Source organism: Aulonocara sp. 'chitande type north' Nkhata Bay, linkage group LG7 (assembly GCF_057382095.1).
Source record: "Aulonocara sp. 'chitande type north' Nkhata Bay isolate Kocher_YH1m ecotype deep benthic linkage group LG7, A_spYH_male_GT1.1, whole genome shotgun sequence".
NCBI classification, from domain to species: Eukaryota; Metazoa; Chordata; class Actinopteri; order Cichliformes; family Cichlidae; genus Aulonocara; species Aulonocara sp. 'chitande type north' Nkhata Bay.
The window spans coordinates 62,453,198-62,475,069 of NC_141350.1; the positions used below are offsets into that span (position 1 = coordinate 62,453,198).

At 42.2% G+C, this 21,872-nt stretch overlaps 1 protein-coding gene across 2 annotated transcripts in view; it reads left to right on the forward strand.

Annotated features, from left to right (window-relative positions):
- The window catches only part of grk3 (G protein-coupled receptor kinase 3), a 71,903-nt gene that overhangs the window by 49,885 nt on the left and 146 nt on the right, over positions 1–21,872 (forward strand). Inside the window, exons 14-22 of one of the 2 annotated variants that reach the window (XM_086301840.1) lie at positions 1,636–1,702; positions 5,317–5,417; positions 6,365–6,431; positions 7,660–7,755; positions 15,518–15,680; positions 15,767–15,903; positions 16,048–16,086; positions 17,998–18,111; positions 18,204–21,872. The exon at positions 18,204–21,872 is cut by the window's right edge and continues 146 nt beyond it. In XM_086301840.1, the coding sequence (XP_086157966.1) occupies positions 1,636–1,702; positions 5,317–5,417; positions 6,365–6,431; positions 7,660–7,755; positions 15,518–15,680; positions 15,767–15,903; positions 16,048–16,086; positions 17,998–18,111; positions 18,204–18,365 (946 nt within the window). In that variant the 3' untranslated portion in view covers positions 18,366–21,872. The remainder of the gene's footprint in view (positions 1–1,635; positions 1,703–5,316; positions 5,418–6,364; positions 6,432–7,659; positions 7,756–15,517; positions 15,681–15,766; positions 15,904–16,047; positions 16,087–17,997; positions 18,112–18,203) is intronic. The other variant, XM_086301841.1, reaches the window with a different exon arrangement.

Consider the following 21,872-nt stretch of genomic DNA (forward strand, 5'->3'; position numbering starts at 1 on the left):
ATGACACTTTGATACAATGTAAAGAAGTCAGTGTACAGCTTGCTGCCCCCTCTAAGTAACTCAATACACAGCCATTATTGCAACAAAAGTGGGTATATATACATATATATGTGTCTATATCTCTACCTGTCTGTCTGTCTAGACATGTCCATACACATATCTAGATATAGGCATATATATGTATATACATATACAACCACCCCCCCCCCCCCCCCCCCCCCCCCCCCAAAATATCACTCCATCAATTAGTGAACAGTCTCTGAAATAATAATTTTCATCCTGTTCCATGCCCATATTTAATTTGACACACTACAGGGTTTTGGCTAAGAAGACTGGCTTCAGGCTTAATAGACGTTCTTTTGCATATTTTTGTATTTTTTCCACACTGTTGACGATGTGTTACCTCTCTAGTGTTATCTCTTTCTGAGCAGCTGATACATTTTCGTTCTTGGCTTTACTCATCCGGACATCCTGGCTTCTGAGAAATTTTTTTTCTTTCTTTCACCAACGCACCACTACCTTTTTTTGAGGGAGTGGGGAACATGTTGACTGTGATTGGTTGTTGCGACGGCGTTACGCCAAATCTACGTACTGACTGATAGGCCAGATGTGCTGATCGAATTTTAAAATCTTGGTTTATGGTTGTCATCGACAACCATAAACTATAAACCAGGTGCTTCAAGAGCATGGAGTGTCTGGCCTATTGGTACAGGCCATTCAATCCTTATACAACCACTGCTGGAGCTTGGTCTGCATAAGTTGACATGGAGTTTCGGGCATGTCTCACCAGGAAGAGACCCAGGACACGCTGGAGCGATTATATCTCTCGACCAGCCTGGGAACGTCTTAGTGTCCTCCAGAAAGGCTGGATGAGGTGGCCAGGGAGAGGGAGGTCTGGGCTTCTCTGCTTAGGCTGCTAGCTGTAGCTTACTTACTGCTGCACTTGTTTCATAACTTTAGCAGCGAGCAAGCCAGCTTACCAGCCAGAAGGGTTAAAGAACTTAACTAGCTGACTTGACACAGTATGCTGCTAGTAGGGATAAGCATTGAAGCTAGCAGAGAAGCTAACATTAGCCAGAAGAAAGCAATCTAAATAAAGTTCTCTCCAGATCCGGTGCCCTGCCTGCACCCCCCAAGTCAATATAAGTGACAATTTATTTATTTATTTATTTATTTTAGTCACTGCCTCTGTTCTAATTGAAGCTAATGTGTTCCTAACCTTTTAATCCAGTCCTTTGACTCGTGAACTGTGTGAAAGGATGGATACTATTTTTGCAGTATGCACTAACCTGTGCCACATTAGAATGCTTAAACTAAAATATGGTTCGTCATGAATCTTAATTCAGTCTGATAGTGCCAGTTGGATAGATGGTGTAGGACGTCCGGCTGTTAAAGCATTAAAAAACTCCTACTTTCTTCAGTGTTCTTTCCACACCAGCTGCACAAACACTCATTAACATCTACCAAGTCAGCATTTGAAGCTGCAGGTGTGTTGGCAGCGTCTGTGTAATTTACCTGAGGGAGTTTTTTGTTCTTGCTTCCAAACACCTCTTTTCTCACTCCATCCATCTCCACTTCTGCTGTTCCTAGTCATCGACAGTGTCACCATCTCGCTCTCTGTCTCTTCTGTTTTAGGCACAGTCCCTTCAGACAGCACAAGACCAAAGACAAACATGAGATCGACCGCATGACGCTCACCATGGTAAGATACATCCACACTACATGAGAGAAGATGCATGGGTGTCTGTGTGTAAACACATCTCAAAGCATACACAGGGGATTGTGTGTGTGTGTGTGTGTGTGTGTGTGTGTGTGTGTGTGTGTGTGTCTTTGCTTTACCCTAAGCACCTAGGTTTGGCCTGTTTGGCTTACAGTAATTCCAAATGTGTACACACTTTATATATATATATATATATATATATATATATATATATATATATATATATATATATATATATATATATATATATATATATATATATATATATATATATATATATATATGCGCACGTACTGTGAAAAAACAGCCTGAGCAGAATCTGTTGCTAGTCTTTCCTGCACATCTTTGACAGGGTTGTATGTAAGTTTTGGGATCAGCTTTTAGTGTCTTTGCCTGTTGACCTTGCTTTTTTGTAGGTGTGCAGATAGAAATGGGAGCAGTATCCACTGTCACTCTTCCACTGGGAGCAAAGCTTGTAAAATAGCTCACTGTTTACAGGAACACAGCTGGATGAGCGAAAGTAGCCATTAGCTTGATCATTGTTTGCTGTGGGTTCAAACTTGTACACAGATCAAGTCCCTCTAAAACAAAATCATTCCACTGTGTGACTAAATGAAAATGTAACTCTTTTTAATTAGTACCTAATTGACTCAGTTTTGGTTGTTTTGAGTACCACATAATGTACCTGGGGTCGTTGTATGCGACACAAACACAACGACAATGGAGGATGTCGAGTCAGTGGTGTACCTGCTGCTAAGTCTGTTGCTTTGTGTCAGACTCATGGACCGCTGTATTGGTTTGTGTGCGGCCGTTTCCCTCGTTGCCAGGTTTCAAAATCGGCAGTTTTGATTTTCATGAAGTAGTTGCTCTGTTGGAACCTAGGCCGAGCGGGTACTGAAAAAGTACTCGGTACCAGGTACTTTGGCACCATACACCATACACCATTTTGGCCAAAATTTTAATAATAATAATAATGTATACTTTATTGATCCCTGTGGGGAAATTCCTCTCTGCATTTAACCCATTCACTCAGTGAAGCAGTGTTGATGTGTTGTATTGAAGAGATAACAACTGAGTTGAAGTAGGGCTGGGATGGATTTAAGTGTAATACTACGTTTGCATTGTGGGTCTATGAAACTCTCCTTAACAAAGCCTTTGAGGAAAACAAAAAGCACACATCCAGAAACAGAATGACACACCCACTGTTAATACACTGCCCCCTGGTGGTGAAAGTTCAACTCTGCACTGGGTAACTGCACCAAGCATCTATAAGGTTTGCTAGATGGGGTTGATGAGGCAACATTGCACAATTAACTATTATTACACAAAGTAGCTTAGAAGGACTGGAGTCTACTCTGAGTGTCTGTCTGAGAAATTTGATGCTGAGCGTGTGGGATGGATGGTGTCTGCTGAGCCCACCCACGACATGTCTGCTTTACCCTCCTCACATCCACACCAGACTCGTGCAAAGGCGACATATCATGTTAGAGTGCAGGCAGGTTCATCGTGACAAAGCACAATGTGAATGTTCACCACAGCCTGACACTCATCTCTCTGCCTGCCAGCTGCAGCAGCTGTCCATCACAGGGGAGTGGAGCCAGAGATCTGGCTCTGTTTGTGTGTTTTGTCAGGACATGAAACAGTTGAATTGTGACGGTGCTCCATCCCTCACATACACTGAGCATGCCTGCTAAACAGTGAAAGTATGATCTTTCATATCATAATAAATCCAGATTAGGATTTTAATCCAGCCACTTAATCTGGTTTTATCCTCTTAATCCTTGTCTGGGTGTGTATCTGTGTTTCAGAAAGGGGCTGGGAGAGGAGGAGGATTGCGATTCATCCATGAACAGACTAAAAATACTGCTTTATATGCCCCAGTGTTTATTAAACGTGATGAATGGTTTCATTACATAAACATGAAGGATGGAGAGCACAGTGAAAAGGCTGAGAGCTGAGCAGCCAAGACAGGAAGAGATGAATGGAGCAGATCTCAGTAGATGGCATGTCTGAACTTTGAAACACCTCCATGAAGCAACTGAGCAAAAAAATCCAAGGGTGGAGGCTAACTTGGGTTGTAGCAGGGGGCTGTATGAAGAGAAATGGGCAGGTGCTAAAACGGCTGTTGACTTATCCCACTTATCAACCCTGTCTGTCCGGTGAATGGCAAAGAAAAGAGAGTATGAATTACACTCTGCCTTCAGATGAGACTAGAAGAAGAAGAAGGACACTTGAGTCATTGAGCTTTCCAGACTTTTAGAGGAAAATGAAGGGTGGTTAAAAATAAAACTTCAAATTTGAGTTTGCTTTTAAGGGAAGGCTGTGCTATACTGTGGGGAGAAAAAGTGAGGTATAACCGCATGCCACACTTTCTGGATGCTGCTCGGCTCCGTTTTTTCACCTTTTTGGGGGCAGAACCTGCAGGGACGCGTTTCATGTGTAGAGCCCCAAAAGCTAGTTGGAAGAGATTCTTGGAGCAAAAGACACTAACTCGTCTGCAGGTTTCATTTCAAGCTGAACTTTGTCTGGTGTTAAACATCAACTGATACAGCTATTACAAATATTGTGAATGTAGGAAAAGCCTTTTAGTATTCACATCATTTCATTAGTTTGTTTTACTGAACTCTTCTAACAACTGTAACTGCCTAAAGTTCTGAAAGTTCATTTTTGGTGATTTTAATTGGTAAATGTTCTGTATTTGTATAGCGCTTTTCTAGTCCCTAAGGACCCCAAAGCGCTTTACACGTCCAGTCATCCACCCATACATAGTTTAACCAAATTGACACAACCAGTGCAGATGTACACGTAGTTAAGATACTGCAGAATTATCAGCAGCACGTATTAAAAGATGTGAGAGAATGGAGTCGTGATCATGATGAGTACATGCAAACTTCTGACCACAGCTGTATAATTGCTGATCTAGTTGTTAACACATTTGCCCTGCACACAAAAAAGGCTTCTTTGTTTCTGGGAGCAGACCCAGCCTCGGGGGGTCACTACTGAGTATACTCCTACTGCCTAGATTGTTTTTTGTTTGTTTTTTTGTTTTTTTTTGTTGTTGTTGTTGAAAAGTTTGTGAAGGTGGACCATAACAGCCGTTACTTTGGTGACTGGTGTTTAACTTTTGTTTTTAGTGGCCTCAGCTGTAATGGTATATACACTTATTCCATTTTTATTTACTCTTTTCAAAGAAACCTTAAGAACTCTTTCACCTCTTTATCAGGTCATCAGCTGAACATGTAGTCAGTGCAAACGTGACATAAAAATATTACATCAGTAAGATCAGTGAGGTGAAAAGGTACTGCTTCAGTAAGTTGTACTTTTTTCATAATGCCTTATTGATATGTATTGGCTGTACCAATTACTCTGACCATTCTATCTACACGTACTCTGTCCTCCATAGATGCAGAGGTGCTGGCCCTGAGTTTGTTGCTTTTATATCAGCTATCTAAGCCTGTCTGTAATCAGAGGAGTTTGGATGTTATTTTATTTTTAAGCAAAGTGTTCACTACTCAGTTCAAACATCTCACTCTCATTCCCTCCTCTTCCCTTCCTTCCTCCCTTCCTTCTTTCCTTCCTCTCTGTTACACCCGCAGAATGTGGAGCTGCCAGACTCTTTCACTGCAGAGCTCAAAGATCTTCTGGAGGGGCTGCTGCAGAGAGATGTATCCAAGAGGCTCGGCTGCCAGGGCCGTGGGTATGATATGCACGCACCGCACACACTTATTTTCATATTTTAGTGAGGACCTCTAAGGGTACGTTCACACTGCAGGCGAAAGCACATCAAATCCAACTTTTTTGACCCATATCCGATCATGGTATGACAGTGTGAACAGCACAAATCCGATATTTTCAAATCCGACCTGGGTCACTTTTGTATGTGGTACTGAATCCGATACATATCTGATGTTTTAGTGTGTGACGTCTTCTTTTGCACATACGAGCCGCTTTGAGGGTTCACACTAGAGCGCGTTTGCTGTCACATTTCATTTGTAGTGTGAACAAGCAGACAAAAAAATTGGATTTGATCAAAAAATCAGAATTGAGCATTAAGATCTGCAGTGTGAGCGTAACCTAATTGACATAATGCCGCTTACCCTAGCCAATAAAAATGAATGCCTAAACCTAACCATAAACTAATTGTAACTAAAACCACATTTTGAGCCTCAAAAAGGCCTTCAGACACATGGGGATGGGCACTTTGTCCCCATAAGTGACTGTTGGTCCCCACAAGTACACACAGGCTAAATTTCACATTAACCTCTGTCATGTATCAGTGTTTACATACACAGGCATGCAGATGAATACATCAGTTAGACAAATTTTGCTAAATGTGCTCATTAAGTCTGATAACACTGGGTGGTGTAGTTTGCAGTCCGCTGGAGACAAATGGTGGTGGACATGAAGTGGACTAATAGAAGCTGAGTTCATAACTAATTTGATCATTGCTGTCATTTTGCATCAGCTTATAATTAAAGCCAAGGGATGGATCTTTGTCTGCTTGGGGTTAAATGGCAGAATTGTGTGCGTTTGTCAGAGGGCTGTATTATGGCAAACAGTGCCACCTAGTGTGGATATGAGAAATAACACTGTTTTGTGTGTGTGTGTGTGTGTGTGTGTGTGTGTGTGTGTGTGTGCACGCAGAGCCTCTGAGGTGAAGGAGCATCAGTTTTTCAAAGGCATTGACTGGCAGCAAGTATACCTCCAGAAGGTAAGTGAGGTTCACTTCTGTTGTGAATCTGCTTTATTCTTTGTTCTCTCAGGATTTCTTGCCTGGAAGCTTATAAGTCTGGTTTCCATGATGAAGCTAATTAATGTACAGTGTTTGATCAGACAGCGATCACAAGGTATCCAACTCTGATCTATACTATTATAATGCAGGAGAGGTCATCAGCAGGTCTTCAGAGCTATGCTGACAAAAGCTGCAGTAGCTGCTGGTTATGTACATTTATAATTGTTGCTGTCATGATTAGCAAAGAAAAAAAAACTGACAAGTTGAGCCCACTTTGAATATGACATTATATCCACAAGTCTGATACTGATACTCAGTATCAGATGAGGCACAACTATTCATGTGATAAATTAATGAGTTTTGTGAGGTTCTTCAACAGCAGAAGAGTCTAGCAGCTAGACTCTTCTGCTTTTGAAAAACCTCACAAACAGACGTCACAGACTCATTACTATGGCAAGAATCAGCTAGACTCTAGCTGATTCTTGCCATAGTAATGAGTCTGTGACGTCTGTTTCTGTCTATCAGCCTCACATCTCTACAGTAATTATTTCATTCACAGCCTTACAGCAGGTTTTACTCGCCTCACCTGTTGACGAGTCATATTGTCTCCAAGGCCACAAACTTATCTGTTTTTGCCCCCAGTTCACATACTATAACTGGCCACATTAATTGTTGCTCTGCTTTTGCCATCCAGTTCACTAAAAAACTACGACTTATTGGCATCCATTGCTGGGCCAATGTTTACTTAGGAGTTAGCAGTTAGCAGGCAGTGCTAACTTCAGTGGGTAGGCTTTCAAATCAGTGTGAACAACCAGACCAAAAAAAAAAAGTGGATTTGATCAAAAAATTGGAATTGAGCATTAAGACCTGCAGTGTGACCTTAGCCTTAGTGACCCTTTGACTTAGGGTCAAAGAGCAGAGTCTTTGTTAGGGTTAATATATCATTCAAACTGAAAGCCACATAAAATCTTGGAGTTTTCCTCCAATCAGGTAAACTAATGGAGGCTAACTAACTGACTAACTCTGAATTGGACTACATTAGTCCATGCCAATTACTGTTGCTATGGTTACCTTGAGGGAAGAACTACTATAGGACTGTTGCTTTGCTAACACTCCTGTTTTGCTTTTATCGTCCTCTCACTTGTTACACGTTTTGCCTCATCTTCTGAAATCCATGTGTCTGTTCTCCCCTTCTTCCTCTGTCCAGTACTCTCCTCCTTTAATCCCTCCAAGGGGAGAGGTGAATGCTGCAGATGCTTTTGACATTGGATCTTTTGATGAAGAGGACACCAAGGGCATCAAGGTAAAACAATCTTACACTTCCATCTCCTCTGTTTATTTTAATTCAATTTAGTTTTATTTATATAGCACCAAACCACAACAACAGTCACCTCAAGGTGTTTAATATTGTAAGGTAGACCCTACAATAATACATACAGAGAAAAACCCAACAATTATATGACTCCATATGAACAAGCACTTTTGCAACAGTGCAAAAGGAAGAAATCTCCAGCAGAACTAGGCTGAGGGAGGGGCGGCCATCTGCTCAACCGGTTGGGGAGAGAGAAGGAAGACAGAGATTAATAACAAGTAATGATTCTATGCAGAGGGGTCTATTAACACATGAGTGAGTGAGAAAGGTGACTGAAGAGGAAATACTCAATGCACCATGGGAATTCCCCAGCAGCCTACACTTATTGCAGCATAACAAAGGGAAGTTTAAGGGTCACCTAATCCAGCCAAAAGGAAGTTTTTATGCCTAATCCTAAAAGCAGAGATAGTGTCTGTCTCCCAAATCGAAACTGGAAGCTGGTTCCATAGAAGAAGGACCTGGAAACTGAAGGGTCTGCCTCCAATTCTACTTTTAAATACTCTAGGAACCACAAGTAAGCCTGCAGTGCGAGAGTGAAGTGCTTCTCAGGGAGTTTTTAGGACATCCTGATAATAACGAATTACAGTCGTCCAGCCTAGAAGTAATAAATGCATGAACTAGTTTTTCAGCGTCACTCTGAGACAGGATATTTCTAATTGTAGAGATGTTGCGCAATTTCTAATTGGTCTTGTCTTGTAGCACCTTGGTTCCTGGAGGAACGTTGTGTCGCCTCACTGTGTATTTTTAAACTGTATATGGTTGAAGTGACAATAAAGTTGAACTTGAACTTGAACTTGAACTTGAAATGAAAGAAAAGCAGTCCTATATATTTGCTTTATATGTGCACTGAAGGACATATCCTGGTCAAAAATGATTCCAAGGTTCCTCACAGTGTTACTGGAGGCCAAGGTAATGCCATCAGAGTAAGAATCTGGTTAGATACCATATTTCCAGGAATTTTAGGGCTGAGTACAGTAACCTCAGTTTTATTGGAATATAGAAGCAGAAAATTAGAGGTCGTCCAGGTATTTATGTCTTTAAGACATTTCTGCAGTTTAACTAATTGGTGTGTGTTATCTTTCTTAATGGATGGATAAAGTTGGGTGTTATCTTCATAGCAGTGAATATGTATGCTATGCCTTCTGATGATAATGCCTGAGGGAAGCTAGTTAACGTTACAGGGATGGTTGGCTCAACAGTGCTCTGACTTTTTGCCAGCCCGGCTACAGTGCTGAAGAGAAACCTGGGGTTGTTCTTATTTTCTTCAGTGTTCAATAGGGCTGCTCAATTAATCGAATTTTAATCACGATTACGATCTGGGCTTTCAACGATCATTAAAAATGACTGAGCCGATTATTAGCCCCTCCCTCGTGCTTTACTCTCGCGCTGCTCCGTGTGGCAAATCCAGCACACCTCTCTGCATTTCGAACACGTTTCACAACAATTAAGAACAGCCAGTGTTGCCAACTTAGCGACTTTGTCGCTATATTTAGCGAGTTTTCAGACCCCCTTAGCGACTTTTTTTTTTTCTAAAAAGCGACTAGCGACAAATCTGGCGACTTTTTCTGGTATTATTGGAGACTTATTTATGACGACTTTTTGACGTGAAAACGCGTATCGCTCTTACTCTCAACAAGCAGCGGGTGCTGCCGTGGGCACCTCACCCGTGCCAAAGCTCTCCCAGGCGGAGGATAGTCCTCCCCCGCTGTTATCAGGGCAGGAGATGTTCACACCTATGCGTCCAAAGGGCAAATGAATCGCGCATGAGTGAAGCCGCTGCTCCCGCACTGACTGTAACGCAGTCAATTCTTCTTTTACTGTTATGCTGTTTTGTGGATCACAAGGTTTAAAACTACTTATAAACAAACACTCTCACACACAAAGTAACTCCACCAGAGCGCCAATTTCGGGTCACTTTTGCCAGTCCAGGCCCGGATAAAGCAGCAGGGTTGGAACTGTGACATTAAAAAACAATAATTGCTAAAAGAAATTTAATTTGTAGTTCTAAATAAATTCTAACTGCATTTAGGACGTTTTTCACTCACTTTATGTCTCTTCCACGATGTTATTTCTCTCTCCAACAACGTAGGTTACAATTACATTAGCATGACCAATTATACAAATTAGGCGATGACGTCATTTGGCGACTTCTAGCGACTTTTAGGACAGCCAATAGCGATTTTCCTTACTGAGGAGTTGGCAACACGGAGAGCAGCGGTCCCCAACCTTTTTTGCGCCACGGACCGGTTTATGCCCGACAATATTTTCATGGACCGGCCTTTAAGGTGTCGCGGATAAATACAACAAAATAAAACTAGTACTGGTACCGAAAAAAAGAAAATTTATTCATAACACACGTGAAAAGACCAAGGAAAACTGAGTAAACGATAACAAAATAACGCTGAAAACCGATAAAAACCCTGAAAACCATACATTTTACACCTGAGCCTCAACTCTCGCGGCCCGGTACCAAACGACTCACGGACCGGTAACGGTCCGAGGCCCGGGGGTTGGGGACCGCTGATTAAGAGTTAAGTAAGTAAAGTAAAATTTTATTTATATAGCACATTTCTAGATAAGGGATCACAAAGTGCTTTACAAGGTATAGACACAGATTAAAAAGACGAAGTACAATCAAAAGTTAACAAAATGCAATTTTAAAAAGATGTGTTTTTAGCTGTTTTTTAAAAGTAATCAGTGAATCAGCAGATCTTAAGTTCTGAGGAAGAGAATTCCACAGTCTGGCGGCCACAGTAGCAAAAGCTCGATCACCCCTAGTTTTCAGTCTCGTATACTTAATAACAAGTAGGCCCTGACCACAAGACCTCAGAGACCTACTAGGGGCATAGGGCTGTAAGAGTTCAATGATGTATGATGGTGCTTGTTCTTGAAGAGCCTTAAATGTGAGAACCAGAATCTTAAAGTGGACTCTGAATTCGACAGGGAGCCAGTGTAACTGTATAAGCAGCGGTGTTATATGTGAGTATTTCGATGTTTTCGTCAGAAGCCTTGCTGCAGCATTTTGGACAGTCTGCAGACGCTCCAGGGAACTCTTGTTTAGACATGTAAACAGTGAATTGCAATAGTCCAGTCGTGATGAAATAAAAGCATGAATAACAATCTCCAGTTCAGTATGAGCTATTATGGGGCTCAATTTAGAAATATTTCTTAAATGATAAAAGCAAGACCGAACCAGAGATTTGACGTGAGTATCCAATGTAAGAGCAGGATCGAAGGTTATCCCTAGGTTCCTGATAGATGGTTTCACAAACGTTGAAAGGGGACCAAGAGCATTCATTATGCTGGGTACATGTCTGTCTGGAGCACATAACAGGACTTCAGTTTTATTTTCATTTAGTTGGAGGAAATTGTCGGCCATCCAACCTTTGATGGTTTCCAAACACACATTTAAAATCCGCAGTTTAGAAGCATCTTCAGGTTTAAAAGATGGACCCGAGGGAAGCTCGGAAAGCTAAGCAGAAGTTATTTGGAGAGGAGAGTGACTGCCGTTGGTTGAAAAGAGAGGTAAAAAAAAAACCCTTCAGTGGTGTGGAAACATTATGGGTTCGAGGAGTCAGACGTGGATCAAGTAGACATAGTGTGTAAACTTTGCTACGGTGTCGTAGCTGCACCACAGAGCAACACTGCAAAGTTCACTAAACAGATGTTTACATTTTTCATTTATTTTTTATATTGCAAACATTTGCACTGTTATCAGTATTTGCACACTATTTTATGACAATCTTTAAAGTCATTATTCAATACATTGTTATTGTTAAATAAATATCGTCAAATAATCGAGATCTCAATTTCAGTGAAAATAATCGTGATTATTATTTTTGCCATAATCGAGCAGCCCTAGTGTTCAATAGTAAGATGTTCTAGCTTCACTTTTTTTTTCTTTTTTTTTTTCTTTTTTTATAAAGCAGAAAACTATTTTTCCAGGTTAAATTATGATCTTCTAAATTTGTGATAGGGCATTTCCTCTCCAGCTTACGAGTTATCTGCTTTTAGGGTGAATGTTTGAGTGTTATCCCAGGGAGTCAAGTACTTCTGATTTGAGGCTCTATTTTTCACAGGAGCTACAGTATCCAGTGCCATACTCACTCATATAGTGAGGAGGTAAAATTATTAACAAGATAATCGACCTCTGTTGGAGTAGTGTTCAGATAGCTGCTCTGCTCTGTGCTGGTACAGGGCATTGAAGATGATAACAGCACATGAATTATATTCTTAAACTTAGGTAGGTCTTTCAGAAAGACATTTACTGTGATGAAATCTACTCCACACTGCTGTGTAATCGATTATTGTAAGTCTAAATGTTTTTTGGAAATGATCAGACGGGAGAGGGTTTTCAGGAAACACTGTTAAATGTTCAGTTTCTATGCCATATGTTAAAACAAGATCTAGAGTGTGATTAAAGTGGTGGGTGGGTTCTTTTACATTTTGAGAGAAGCCAATTGAGTCTAATAACAGATTAAATGCCATGTTGAGGCTGTCATTTTTAGCATCTACATGGATGTTAAAATCACCCACAATAATTATTTTATCTGAGCTGAGCACTAAATCATATAAGAAGTCTGAGAAATCAGACAGCTTCACTGTGTCCTACCCACTGGCTTTTATTTTGTTTTTTTCCCCATTTCAGTAATTGCGTTATTAGTGGATAATCCACTTGCTGCTGTTCTTAAAGTGCAGTCACAGTTTACCAGCCATCCACACGTTACATGTTACACCCTGTACTCAGAGCAGCTTCAGCTTTACTTTGTTAGATTACATTTTGTGACAGTAGTCCTCGTTCTGCAATGAAAACGTTCTGCCAGTGCACCCAAACAGCAGAACCAAACAATGACTGCTGTTTGTCACATGTACTTGTTTATTAAAATGTTGGCAGAGGAGTGCCTTATAAATTTCGCACACATGTTCTTCCTTTAACACACAGACATGTAATAAATCTGTGGAAAACACGGCTTTATTTGTTAAGCTAGGTAGGCTTTTAACCATAATCTCACAGACATTAGATGTTCTTTGTCCCATGATGTTTATGTTTCAATTCCCTTCATGTTAGATTACCAGAGATGTGACACCATGTGTGCAGTGGGCTGCTGTGTTCAGCGATGTGCTGGTTTCTAGTCATACAAAGTGTGGTGCAGAGAGAGTCAGACAGCAGCTGTATTTTTCTGTAACGTGGAAAGTTCACCAGGGCAAAGAAGAGCTGATCAGAATGAAACTTCTTACTAAAATTACTAAATATTTTTCCAGGAAATGAAATTCCCAAGAGCTGTAGTGCATGTTCACAGCAGGGCTGCAGCCCGAGAGGTTTAAATAAATTAGCCACTTGATACAGCTCAGTGGCATCTCTGCTTCCTGATTTGTCAGACACGCCAGCCTGCTTGCAGCTGCAGGTTTTTAAACATGCAGGCTTAGAATACTCCATCTTATGCAGGCTTATTTAAGTATACTTATTAAAGCATACTTAAATAAGCATAGACTGGTGGTAACTTGGACATGAACTAATTAGATTTTTGTGCGCCAGAGTTAAAGGTCAAGGGGAATCTTACTTAACAAGCACATTAATTATCGCTTTTTTCCACAAATGTCCAAGTCATTATATTTTGTGTTGAGTGTGTGTCAACTTAGAGTGTGATGTCATGTTGTGCAAAAGCATGTTTCTAGCCATAATTCATCACCGTATCTCAGGAGTGGAAGGTGAAAAAGATGTTCAGTGATCTCTCAACCATGATTTCAGACTGTGGTGGAAGAAAGCACATAGAGAAAGTGAGTTTGTAGAAAGGGTTCATAGAAAGCTGCTGTATAACATTAGCACCAGTCTCCTGGTTGCTCTGCAGCAGCAGTTTCCTCTTTCATTAACATTAATGTTGCTGCAGTTAACATTTATTTGTTCTCTGTTGCTCCAGCGCACAGAAATGAAACACAGGAGCGTTTGTTTGCATTTCCCAGATGGAGTTGGTCTTTAACGGGGGACTAATCATCATCATCATCATCATCATCGTTTATTTATATAGCACTTTAAAAACACACAAGGCTGACCAAAGTGCTGAACAATAGAAACACGATAGATACCATAAGAATAATAAATACGATAAAATAATAAACATAGCGAAAACAATCAAATATAAGTAAATACAAGTCAGTCAACCACTGAATCAAAAGCCAGTGAATAAAAATGCGTTTTCAATCTGGATTTATAAACCAGCACTGATGTAGATTGCCTAATGTGAAGAGGAAGATTATTCCAAAGCTTAGGAGCCACAATAGACTAATATTCAAAACAACTGCCGGATAGTAAAGGTTGGAGCATTAACACACCAAGGAAGGTGTGTAGCCCCAGTCCACCCTGGTGTGAGCAGATAGATTACTGCAGTATGATTGATTTAAATAGGTTAGAGATATTCTGTAACACAATACAGTTGTACAGACTTAAGCCTCCAGGATCTCCGACATGGTAGGATTTATTGCAGGCCATTTATATTAGACTGCTTAGTATTGGCTGTGTATCAAATGATCTGCCAGCAGAATGTAGATAAGTAAGAAATCCATTTCTAAAGACTTCATTTTAGTAAAAAAACAAAGAAGAAAATGTCAGATCCCAGCAGATTTAAGACACCTGTTTGGCATTGGACATGTGGCAGTAGGTGGAATATTTTACTATCGATGATGTAATGTTTCCAGATGTTGTTGCAAAGAACAGTGAACTAGACTATTTAAAGGACTGTTTAAGCATTTTGGAAAGCTGATTTTTATTTATTTTTTTTGTCCCCAGACAGAAAGCTAGGCCTCAGATTTCCCTAAGAGCAGGAGGAAAGATTTAAAGCACAATACTCTGAGACAGAATAGGGCTTAGCTTACGGTGACCATGTGCTGTAAAACACAGCACAATGTCAGAAAAGGCAGCAGCATTTAGGGCCAGTGTTTGGTTCATTGTTTTTTCCTGTGAGTGGATGTTTCACACGGTCGGGTCTGTCTCTGGTGACAGGTCAGTGTCATTTCCTCTTTCTGTGCTGCTCTTCCATTCGAAGAGGAAAGTCTGAAATCCGGAGTAGATTTCCAACTTGGAGAGTCAGAGAAGAATTGACCTCACAGCCCAAGATGGCTGCAGTTCATGTAAACATGAGTAGAAGCCTAAAACTCGTCATTTGTATTGCTGCTGTTGTGCAAACTTAACCAGGCGCCATCATTTGTACTTATATTAGAGCTATTTCTTATATTTTGTAAACTTTGCAACATATTATATTATTTAATTTAGCTCAGTCTGTTACTGCTATTCTCTTGGCGCAACTGTAACCACATAATTTCCTTAGGGATTATTAAAGGATTCTGATCACGAACGGACTGTAGCTGCAGTTTTAAGAGGAGCAGACAGGAATTGTGTGTTATTGCTACATATGGATGACTGGCTCAACCTTGCTAGAGGGCCAAAAATAAAGGCAACTTTACTATTGAATGCCTTCAACTCAACTTGACAGAAGGCTGAAATCATAAAGGCACATTTTAACATCAGCTCCAAACATCATCAAACAAAAACTGAAGTCTTATATGTTTTTGATTCGATGTTTTGCACCTCAAGGCCGCTGTAGGAATTTGTCACTTAGGCTCTACGTCTTGGTATAAGCATATGTATAACTAAACATGCTGCACTCTGTCTGTGTTTGTGCCTGCGTGTGTGACTTAGCTGCTGGACAGTGACCAGGAGCTCTACAAGAACTTTCCTCTGGTCATCTCAGAGCGCTGGCAGCAGGAGGTGGCAGAGACTGTCTACGAAGCTGTCAACTTGGACACCGATAAGAATGAGGCCCGCAAGAGGGCTAAGAACAAGCAGCTGGGCCACGAGGAGGGTAATGATGATAACGGCCAAATCCGCACACAGCCCAGTACAGATATCCTGTCAGTACACCTCCTGACTGTGTGTCCCTTTGTGCAGACTATGCCTTGGGGAAGGACTGCATTATGCATGGCTACATGCTGAAGCTCGGGAACCCGTTCCTCACTCAGTGGCAGCGCCGATACTTCTATCTGTTCCCCAACCGTGTGGAGTGGAGGGGAGAGGGCGACACTCGGGTGAGTCTGCCTCACAGCATACACTTTAAATTCACTGCACGTTTGTACGTCATGTGACCGCCTATCATGGGCTGAGGGCTTTCGGCTTGTTCATCATTTGGTCAGTGTGTCTGTCTGTCTGTCTGTGCTCATTCCACTCTGAAGGAGAGGTGGCTAAAACCTCTGAAAAAGCAGAGAGACTGGGTGAGTGTTACCACCAGGCTCAGGTCCCTGCTGTGTCCTCAGCACCCCTGCTGTTTAGAGTTGTAGTCTGCCTCCCCGCTTGAAAGTTGGTAGTCAGTCAACTTCAGTTTTTACTCTTTGTCGATCTGGTTTTATGGTACTGCAAACGTGTCCGATCACGTGCACAATTCTAGGTGGACCACCCACCCCAAACCTGCTCCCATGCATTTCTCCACAGTCTGGACTGCACGTCACTGGAAGCAGATTATGGAAATGTCTGCTGCTCGGTGTTGATTGGTTTACAAGTGGGCAGGGAGCAACAGGAGAGGTCACTGGGAACAGGAGAATAAGAAGAAAATTTGAAAAAACGTAAAGATCAGAACATAAAGCATTAAATGCACAGAGTGTGGCTGCAGTGTTTAACACTCAAATTCACTTCAGCTCTTTGTATGTTTGCTCTCCTCCGCGGCCGACGAACCACCAACAGCACAAGCAAGAGTAGCTCGCTGCCACCGTCTGACAACAAAGCTCACTGCAGGCCTCAGACCATCTCAGACTGCAGCTATTAGCCTAACAACACAAGTGAAGGAGCACTTGCACGGTCTTGATTGTGTTAGTGTTTCCATGAAGTACACTGCTTACTTGTGTGTAAGTGTAATGTGTGCACTGAACTATACTTTCATCAAAACTAAAGGGAAAACCCAGCTAGGCTCTATCTGAGAGACTTTAAAATAAACAAACAAACAAAAAAAAACCACACACACACTATTTGTGCTTACACTGGTGTGTTTTACATGTTAATTACCATGTGGTCATATCTCGGTGTTTTATACACAGAGCCACCTGGTAGAAACACATATGATCCTGGGACTTTTCCCCTCCTGGATGCTCTCTATTTGTTATGCTGAGGGTTTTTTGAGGCGAACATGTTTATCCAACACACCCATTTTGGTAGTTGCAGTGGTCTCCCTCCAGGAATCTGCTGACATTTGTGAGTCCTTGCATTGAGACTGTTGTTCGTTGCCTCACTTAAAAATTGTGGGGGAAAAGTAATTCGTAATGCTTAGGAGGACTTGATGGTAGGTGTGGATTTAGAAAAAAAAAATTTCCAATTCAAATTAATTTTAGCTTGAATAACGCAATATCGATTCAGTAAATCCTGAATTGATTTTTAAACATAAATATATAAATATATCCAAACTATGCTTCACATGTGATAAACATCGTCATGAATTCCCTCTTACTTTTGCCGCTTCGTTTCCACCATGATAAAATCACACTTCCTGCACAGCCCCCCCCCCCCCCCCCACAAGTATACTTACATTTCAAAACTGAGATTTGAAATGTAAGTATTACGCACCAGTCTACCATTGTGCGTTTTATCCTCATTTAGTTTGGCACAGAGACATCTGCTGTGAAGCTTACACTCTGATGAAGTCTCACAAGTGTCAGCTTTGTTTTTATGCATAGATATAAAAATATGGATATGTACTGATCACCGATAAATGATCAGAATTATAGTATTTCTGACTGTGAATCAAAATTGAATTGAATCGAATCGAATCAGGACCTTCGGAATCGAATTGATTATAGAAATCAGTGACAATACCCAGCCCTACTCCATGGCACAGAACAGGGCAGTCACACCAGCTGCGGCTGTGATGCATCGACGTGTAGTAGGGTTTCAGAAGGGTTTGCAGTACCAGCGTAGCTACAGCAGAAATTTAACACATAAGTCTAAATTCTCCATTACTCTTCTTCATCATGAGTTCCTCCGTGACTGTCCTAACACTCCCTGAAATCCTCTGTGCCAGTGCTTTTTAGTGCTGTAGGGGTAAGGTGTACATCTCTGCAGCAGCTGTGAGCCAGAGCCAGAAGTCTTGTTGGTGAAATCCATCTGAACACTTTGTGATCACTCAATTATCTTTGCAGCAAAACCTGCTGACGATGGAGCAGATCGTAACCGTGGAAGAAACGCAGATTAAAGACAAGAAGTGTATCCTGCTGCGCATCAAAGGAGGGAAACAGTTTGTGCTGCAGTGTGAAGTACGTCCTCTGGCTGTTGTATGCTTTAGTGCTGTAGAGGAGATGAATGAAACAAGCTGATGTCTTTTTTTTTTTTTTGTGTATGTGCGCAGAGTGACCCAGAGTTTGTGCAGTGGAAGAAAGAGCTGACTGAGGCGTTCACGGAGGCCCAGAAACTTCTGCGTCGCGCTCCTAAAGTCATCGGGAAAGGCCGTGCTGGAGTAGTGGAGCTTTCCAAGCCCCCCCTCACACACCGCAATAGCAATGGCCTGTGAATACACAAGAGCACGCATATACATAAAAACACATGCACTCACATTGACAGACACACACACACACACACACTGCATCCCACCTCCCACCCCCTCATCAGCTGCAAGACACCTGCCCACATCACCTCAGTGTGTGTGTGTGTGTGTGTGTGTGTGTGTGTGCGTGCGCGTGGTGCTGATGGCGCGCACACAATGACGACCAATCAAGAGTGATATAGTGATTTTTTTTTTTGATTTATTTTTTTTTGGGGGGGGGGGGGGGGGTAAATGTGTGTGCGTTCTGGGACCCTGCCAGTCAGTAAGAGGAAGAAAGGATTTTGAACCATTGGACATTTGAAGAATCCCCGCATGAACTTCACAAGGACTAACGGCTGCTCCTCTCTCTGTTTGCCCCTCCTCAACCACCTCCCACACCACACACCTCGCTGTTGAAATCACATTAATCAGGAAGTGTCCTCCCACTCTGTGTGCTCTCAGCAGCCTGATGGACTCCTCCACAGAGCTGATGCTCAGGTCCAGAAGAGACCAGGCTACCACAGAATGTAGAAAACAAAGGCTGGTTGTCCTCATCCATCCCTCTGAAACATTCCTCCCACTGTTACTGAAGTGCAAAAAGTGCCAACATTAATATTTTACTTGAGTCACCTGAGCGCCCAGGAGGATCCGCTCTGCTGGCAGATGGCGCGCCATCCCAACCTCCCGGACCCTCACAGTGTATGTGTGGAAGGCTGTTGATCATTCCAGCGCAGGTACAGGAAGCTTCACATTGGCTCTAGTCACCACAGAGACTGAGATTCCATTGGCTGACAAACAGCAGCTGGTTGCTATGGTAGCCATGAAGATTGGTGTACATGTACTGGTAACCATGGACAACACTGTAACTATAGAGGAGCAGGAGGGAGGCAAAGACTATAAAGACAATATAAGCACCCTTTTGTCTGCGCACCGCTGCTTTACTTCAGTGTGTTAGCTTTATCGCAACTCCTCTGTCTGCCTTTACAGGATTTTGTTGGTGTGGGGTCTTTCAGAGGTGGCAAGAGAAGGGCTCTGAAAGAGCTACAGAGCTGCATTACCTCAGTTGGACTGTGCCAGTATGAGTACATCAGAATGTAAGAACCTGTTCCCAGGCAAAGCACAAGAATCAGCAGTCTGTTCCCGCTCACACATTGTCCATGCAGGGCAACAGCTTGGAGCAGTCAGCTGTTGTGGGCAGACTGTGTGTAGGGAGGAGGATGAAGACAATAAGCTGAAGCTGATTAAAGGAAAAATCCACCCTCAAATACCCCAGTTAGATGCATAGATCTTCTATATGAGCTTTCATGTTCATGCTATTTCAGGCTCTTTTTTTTTTTTTTTCTTTTTCTTTTTTTGGTTTTTAAGTGGTTGAAATGTTCACATTTTATCCAGTTGGTGTTAGCCTACATTTCTCCAGAGAGCAGATAAATGCAGGTTCAGAATAAACGAGAACAGAATGATCTGTGACTTATTTTCTTTAGATGTGCAGTAAAGTACTGAGCCTGCTCTGAGCCTGAGCAGGCTCCTGTCAGATTTACCACCAGGCCTCATGTTGAGGTTACACCCAGGGAATGCAAACGCATTTGTCTTTGAGAAACTCCACACGATGATGAGTCTACAGGCTCAGTCTGGACTGCACTGAACACTTAGCCGAAGTGCGGCGGCCCTCAGTTTTCTCACATTCAGTCTCAGCTACAGGTGGGCCCGATGTGAAGTTTGTCATGGCCTTTGGTCAAAACTCTGCTCATGGCCAGCCTGGCTCGTGGCATTTTGCCCACAGCTGGGCCGTACAGCCACCGCCGGTGCTGTGACTGAGCCCTTAGTCCTAGAAGCAGCCCGGATTTGGGCCAAATGTGTCTGCTGTCAGAGAGCTGCTGCACTACATCAGATCCATCACGTCAGAGGACACGGATGAGCACAACAAGTGAGCCAATTCACTGCTCTTTAAATATATGCTCAGTCTGTAGCCAGTACAGTGTTCTGATCCCCCTCACTGCCATCTGTCTACGTTCCTCAAGTAGGACCATAGCTGAGCTTAAAGAAAGCTATGTCCACGAGCATTGTCTGCGGACCTACTGCAGTGTTTCAGGGTGGACTTTTCGTCTGTCTTCTCACTGTGTTATGAGTTTTTTCCTGAATGTGACACAGTTCAGATGAGGTGTATGGGTTTGTCTAAATTATTGGACTTTTTACAGTTTGGTGGGGAACCTCACCAGGGTTCAAGGCGAAGGCAGTGGCAGTCCAGAGTAGTGTGCAGCAGAGGAGAGAAAGCGGTTTACTTCAGGGGTTTTCTTTTCCATCCAGTACAGTGTCTTCATCTGTGATGTCCATGCATTTCCAGAGCTGTGATGTGTGACTTGAGTTGGAAAAAGGGTTTGTTTAGGGTGCTCTGTGATTCTTTTTCTTTGGAGCCTTTACCAGTCAGGGGCAGATGTTATCGTCTTAGAGAGAAAATGTGTCACCTCTCCAGGTGTCTTTTATTTTTGTAAACCAAAATGGTTTTTATTGAAATTTCTGTTGTTGCACCTTTTTATCCCGATGTGTTACTTAATAGATGTTAAATGTGCCAAATAACTGTTGCTGATCGAGTGGAAGCCTCCTTTTCTCAACTTTTCACACCTCTCACTACCAGGTCTGGTACAGTCACACGCGCACACACACACACTCACACTCTCACAAACACAACATTGATGTGGGAGTTTTGGTGGAATCTCTGAAGGGTACAAAACTGTGACCAAACATTTTTCCGTAGGTGTGTGTGCGCGGACTGGCTTGCACACCACGATGCCATTGAGACTCACACCATCTAGCTCTGCATACTCGTTCCTGAACGTTTTCCTCACACTGTGTGTACGTCATGTGAGTGAGTGAGTGTGTGTGTGTGTGTGTGTGTGTGTGTGAGAGAGAGAGAGAGAGAGAGAGAGTGGACGTGAGCCTTGGTATTGCTTTGTATGTTCAGCAGTAGACTTTTTATTTGGACGTCTCACAAATTTTCTGCTCAGACACGCTCAGTATAAGGCAATTTAAAAAGGATGGCGTATAGGAAAAAGGAAAAAATCAAAGTATATATAAATATATATGTGTATATGAAATGACAAAATGCTCTAGGTCTATTTAAAAGATGTAATGTAGAAAACAAAATGGATTTGTTGAAGGGAGGTCGGGGTTTGATGTGAGTATAACTGTTCGTGGTGAAGACTTCAGCTCGAATCTTGCACATAAAGACTTATTAGAGATATTGTACCTGCGAGTTTCAGATGATGATCTTTGTTTCAATGCCGGACTCTTTGCTCTTTGATATTTATTGCGTGTGTGGTGAGCTCTCTCGCGCTGTCTCTCCTCCACGCCGACGAGCTCTCGGCCGAGTGCTCACTGTAGAATCCTCCAGTGTCCGCCTGTCAGAAACTCTCCTCTTTGTTTGTTTTGTTTTCCAGATGCCACAGACAAACACAAATACTACTGGCTTTGGGCTATTGAAATTAAGGTCATAATACT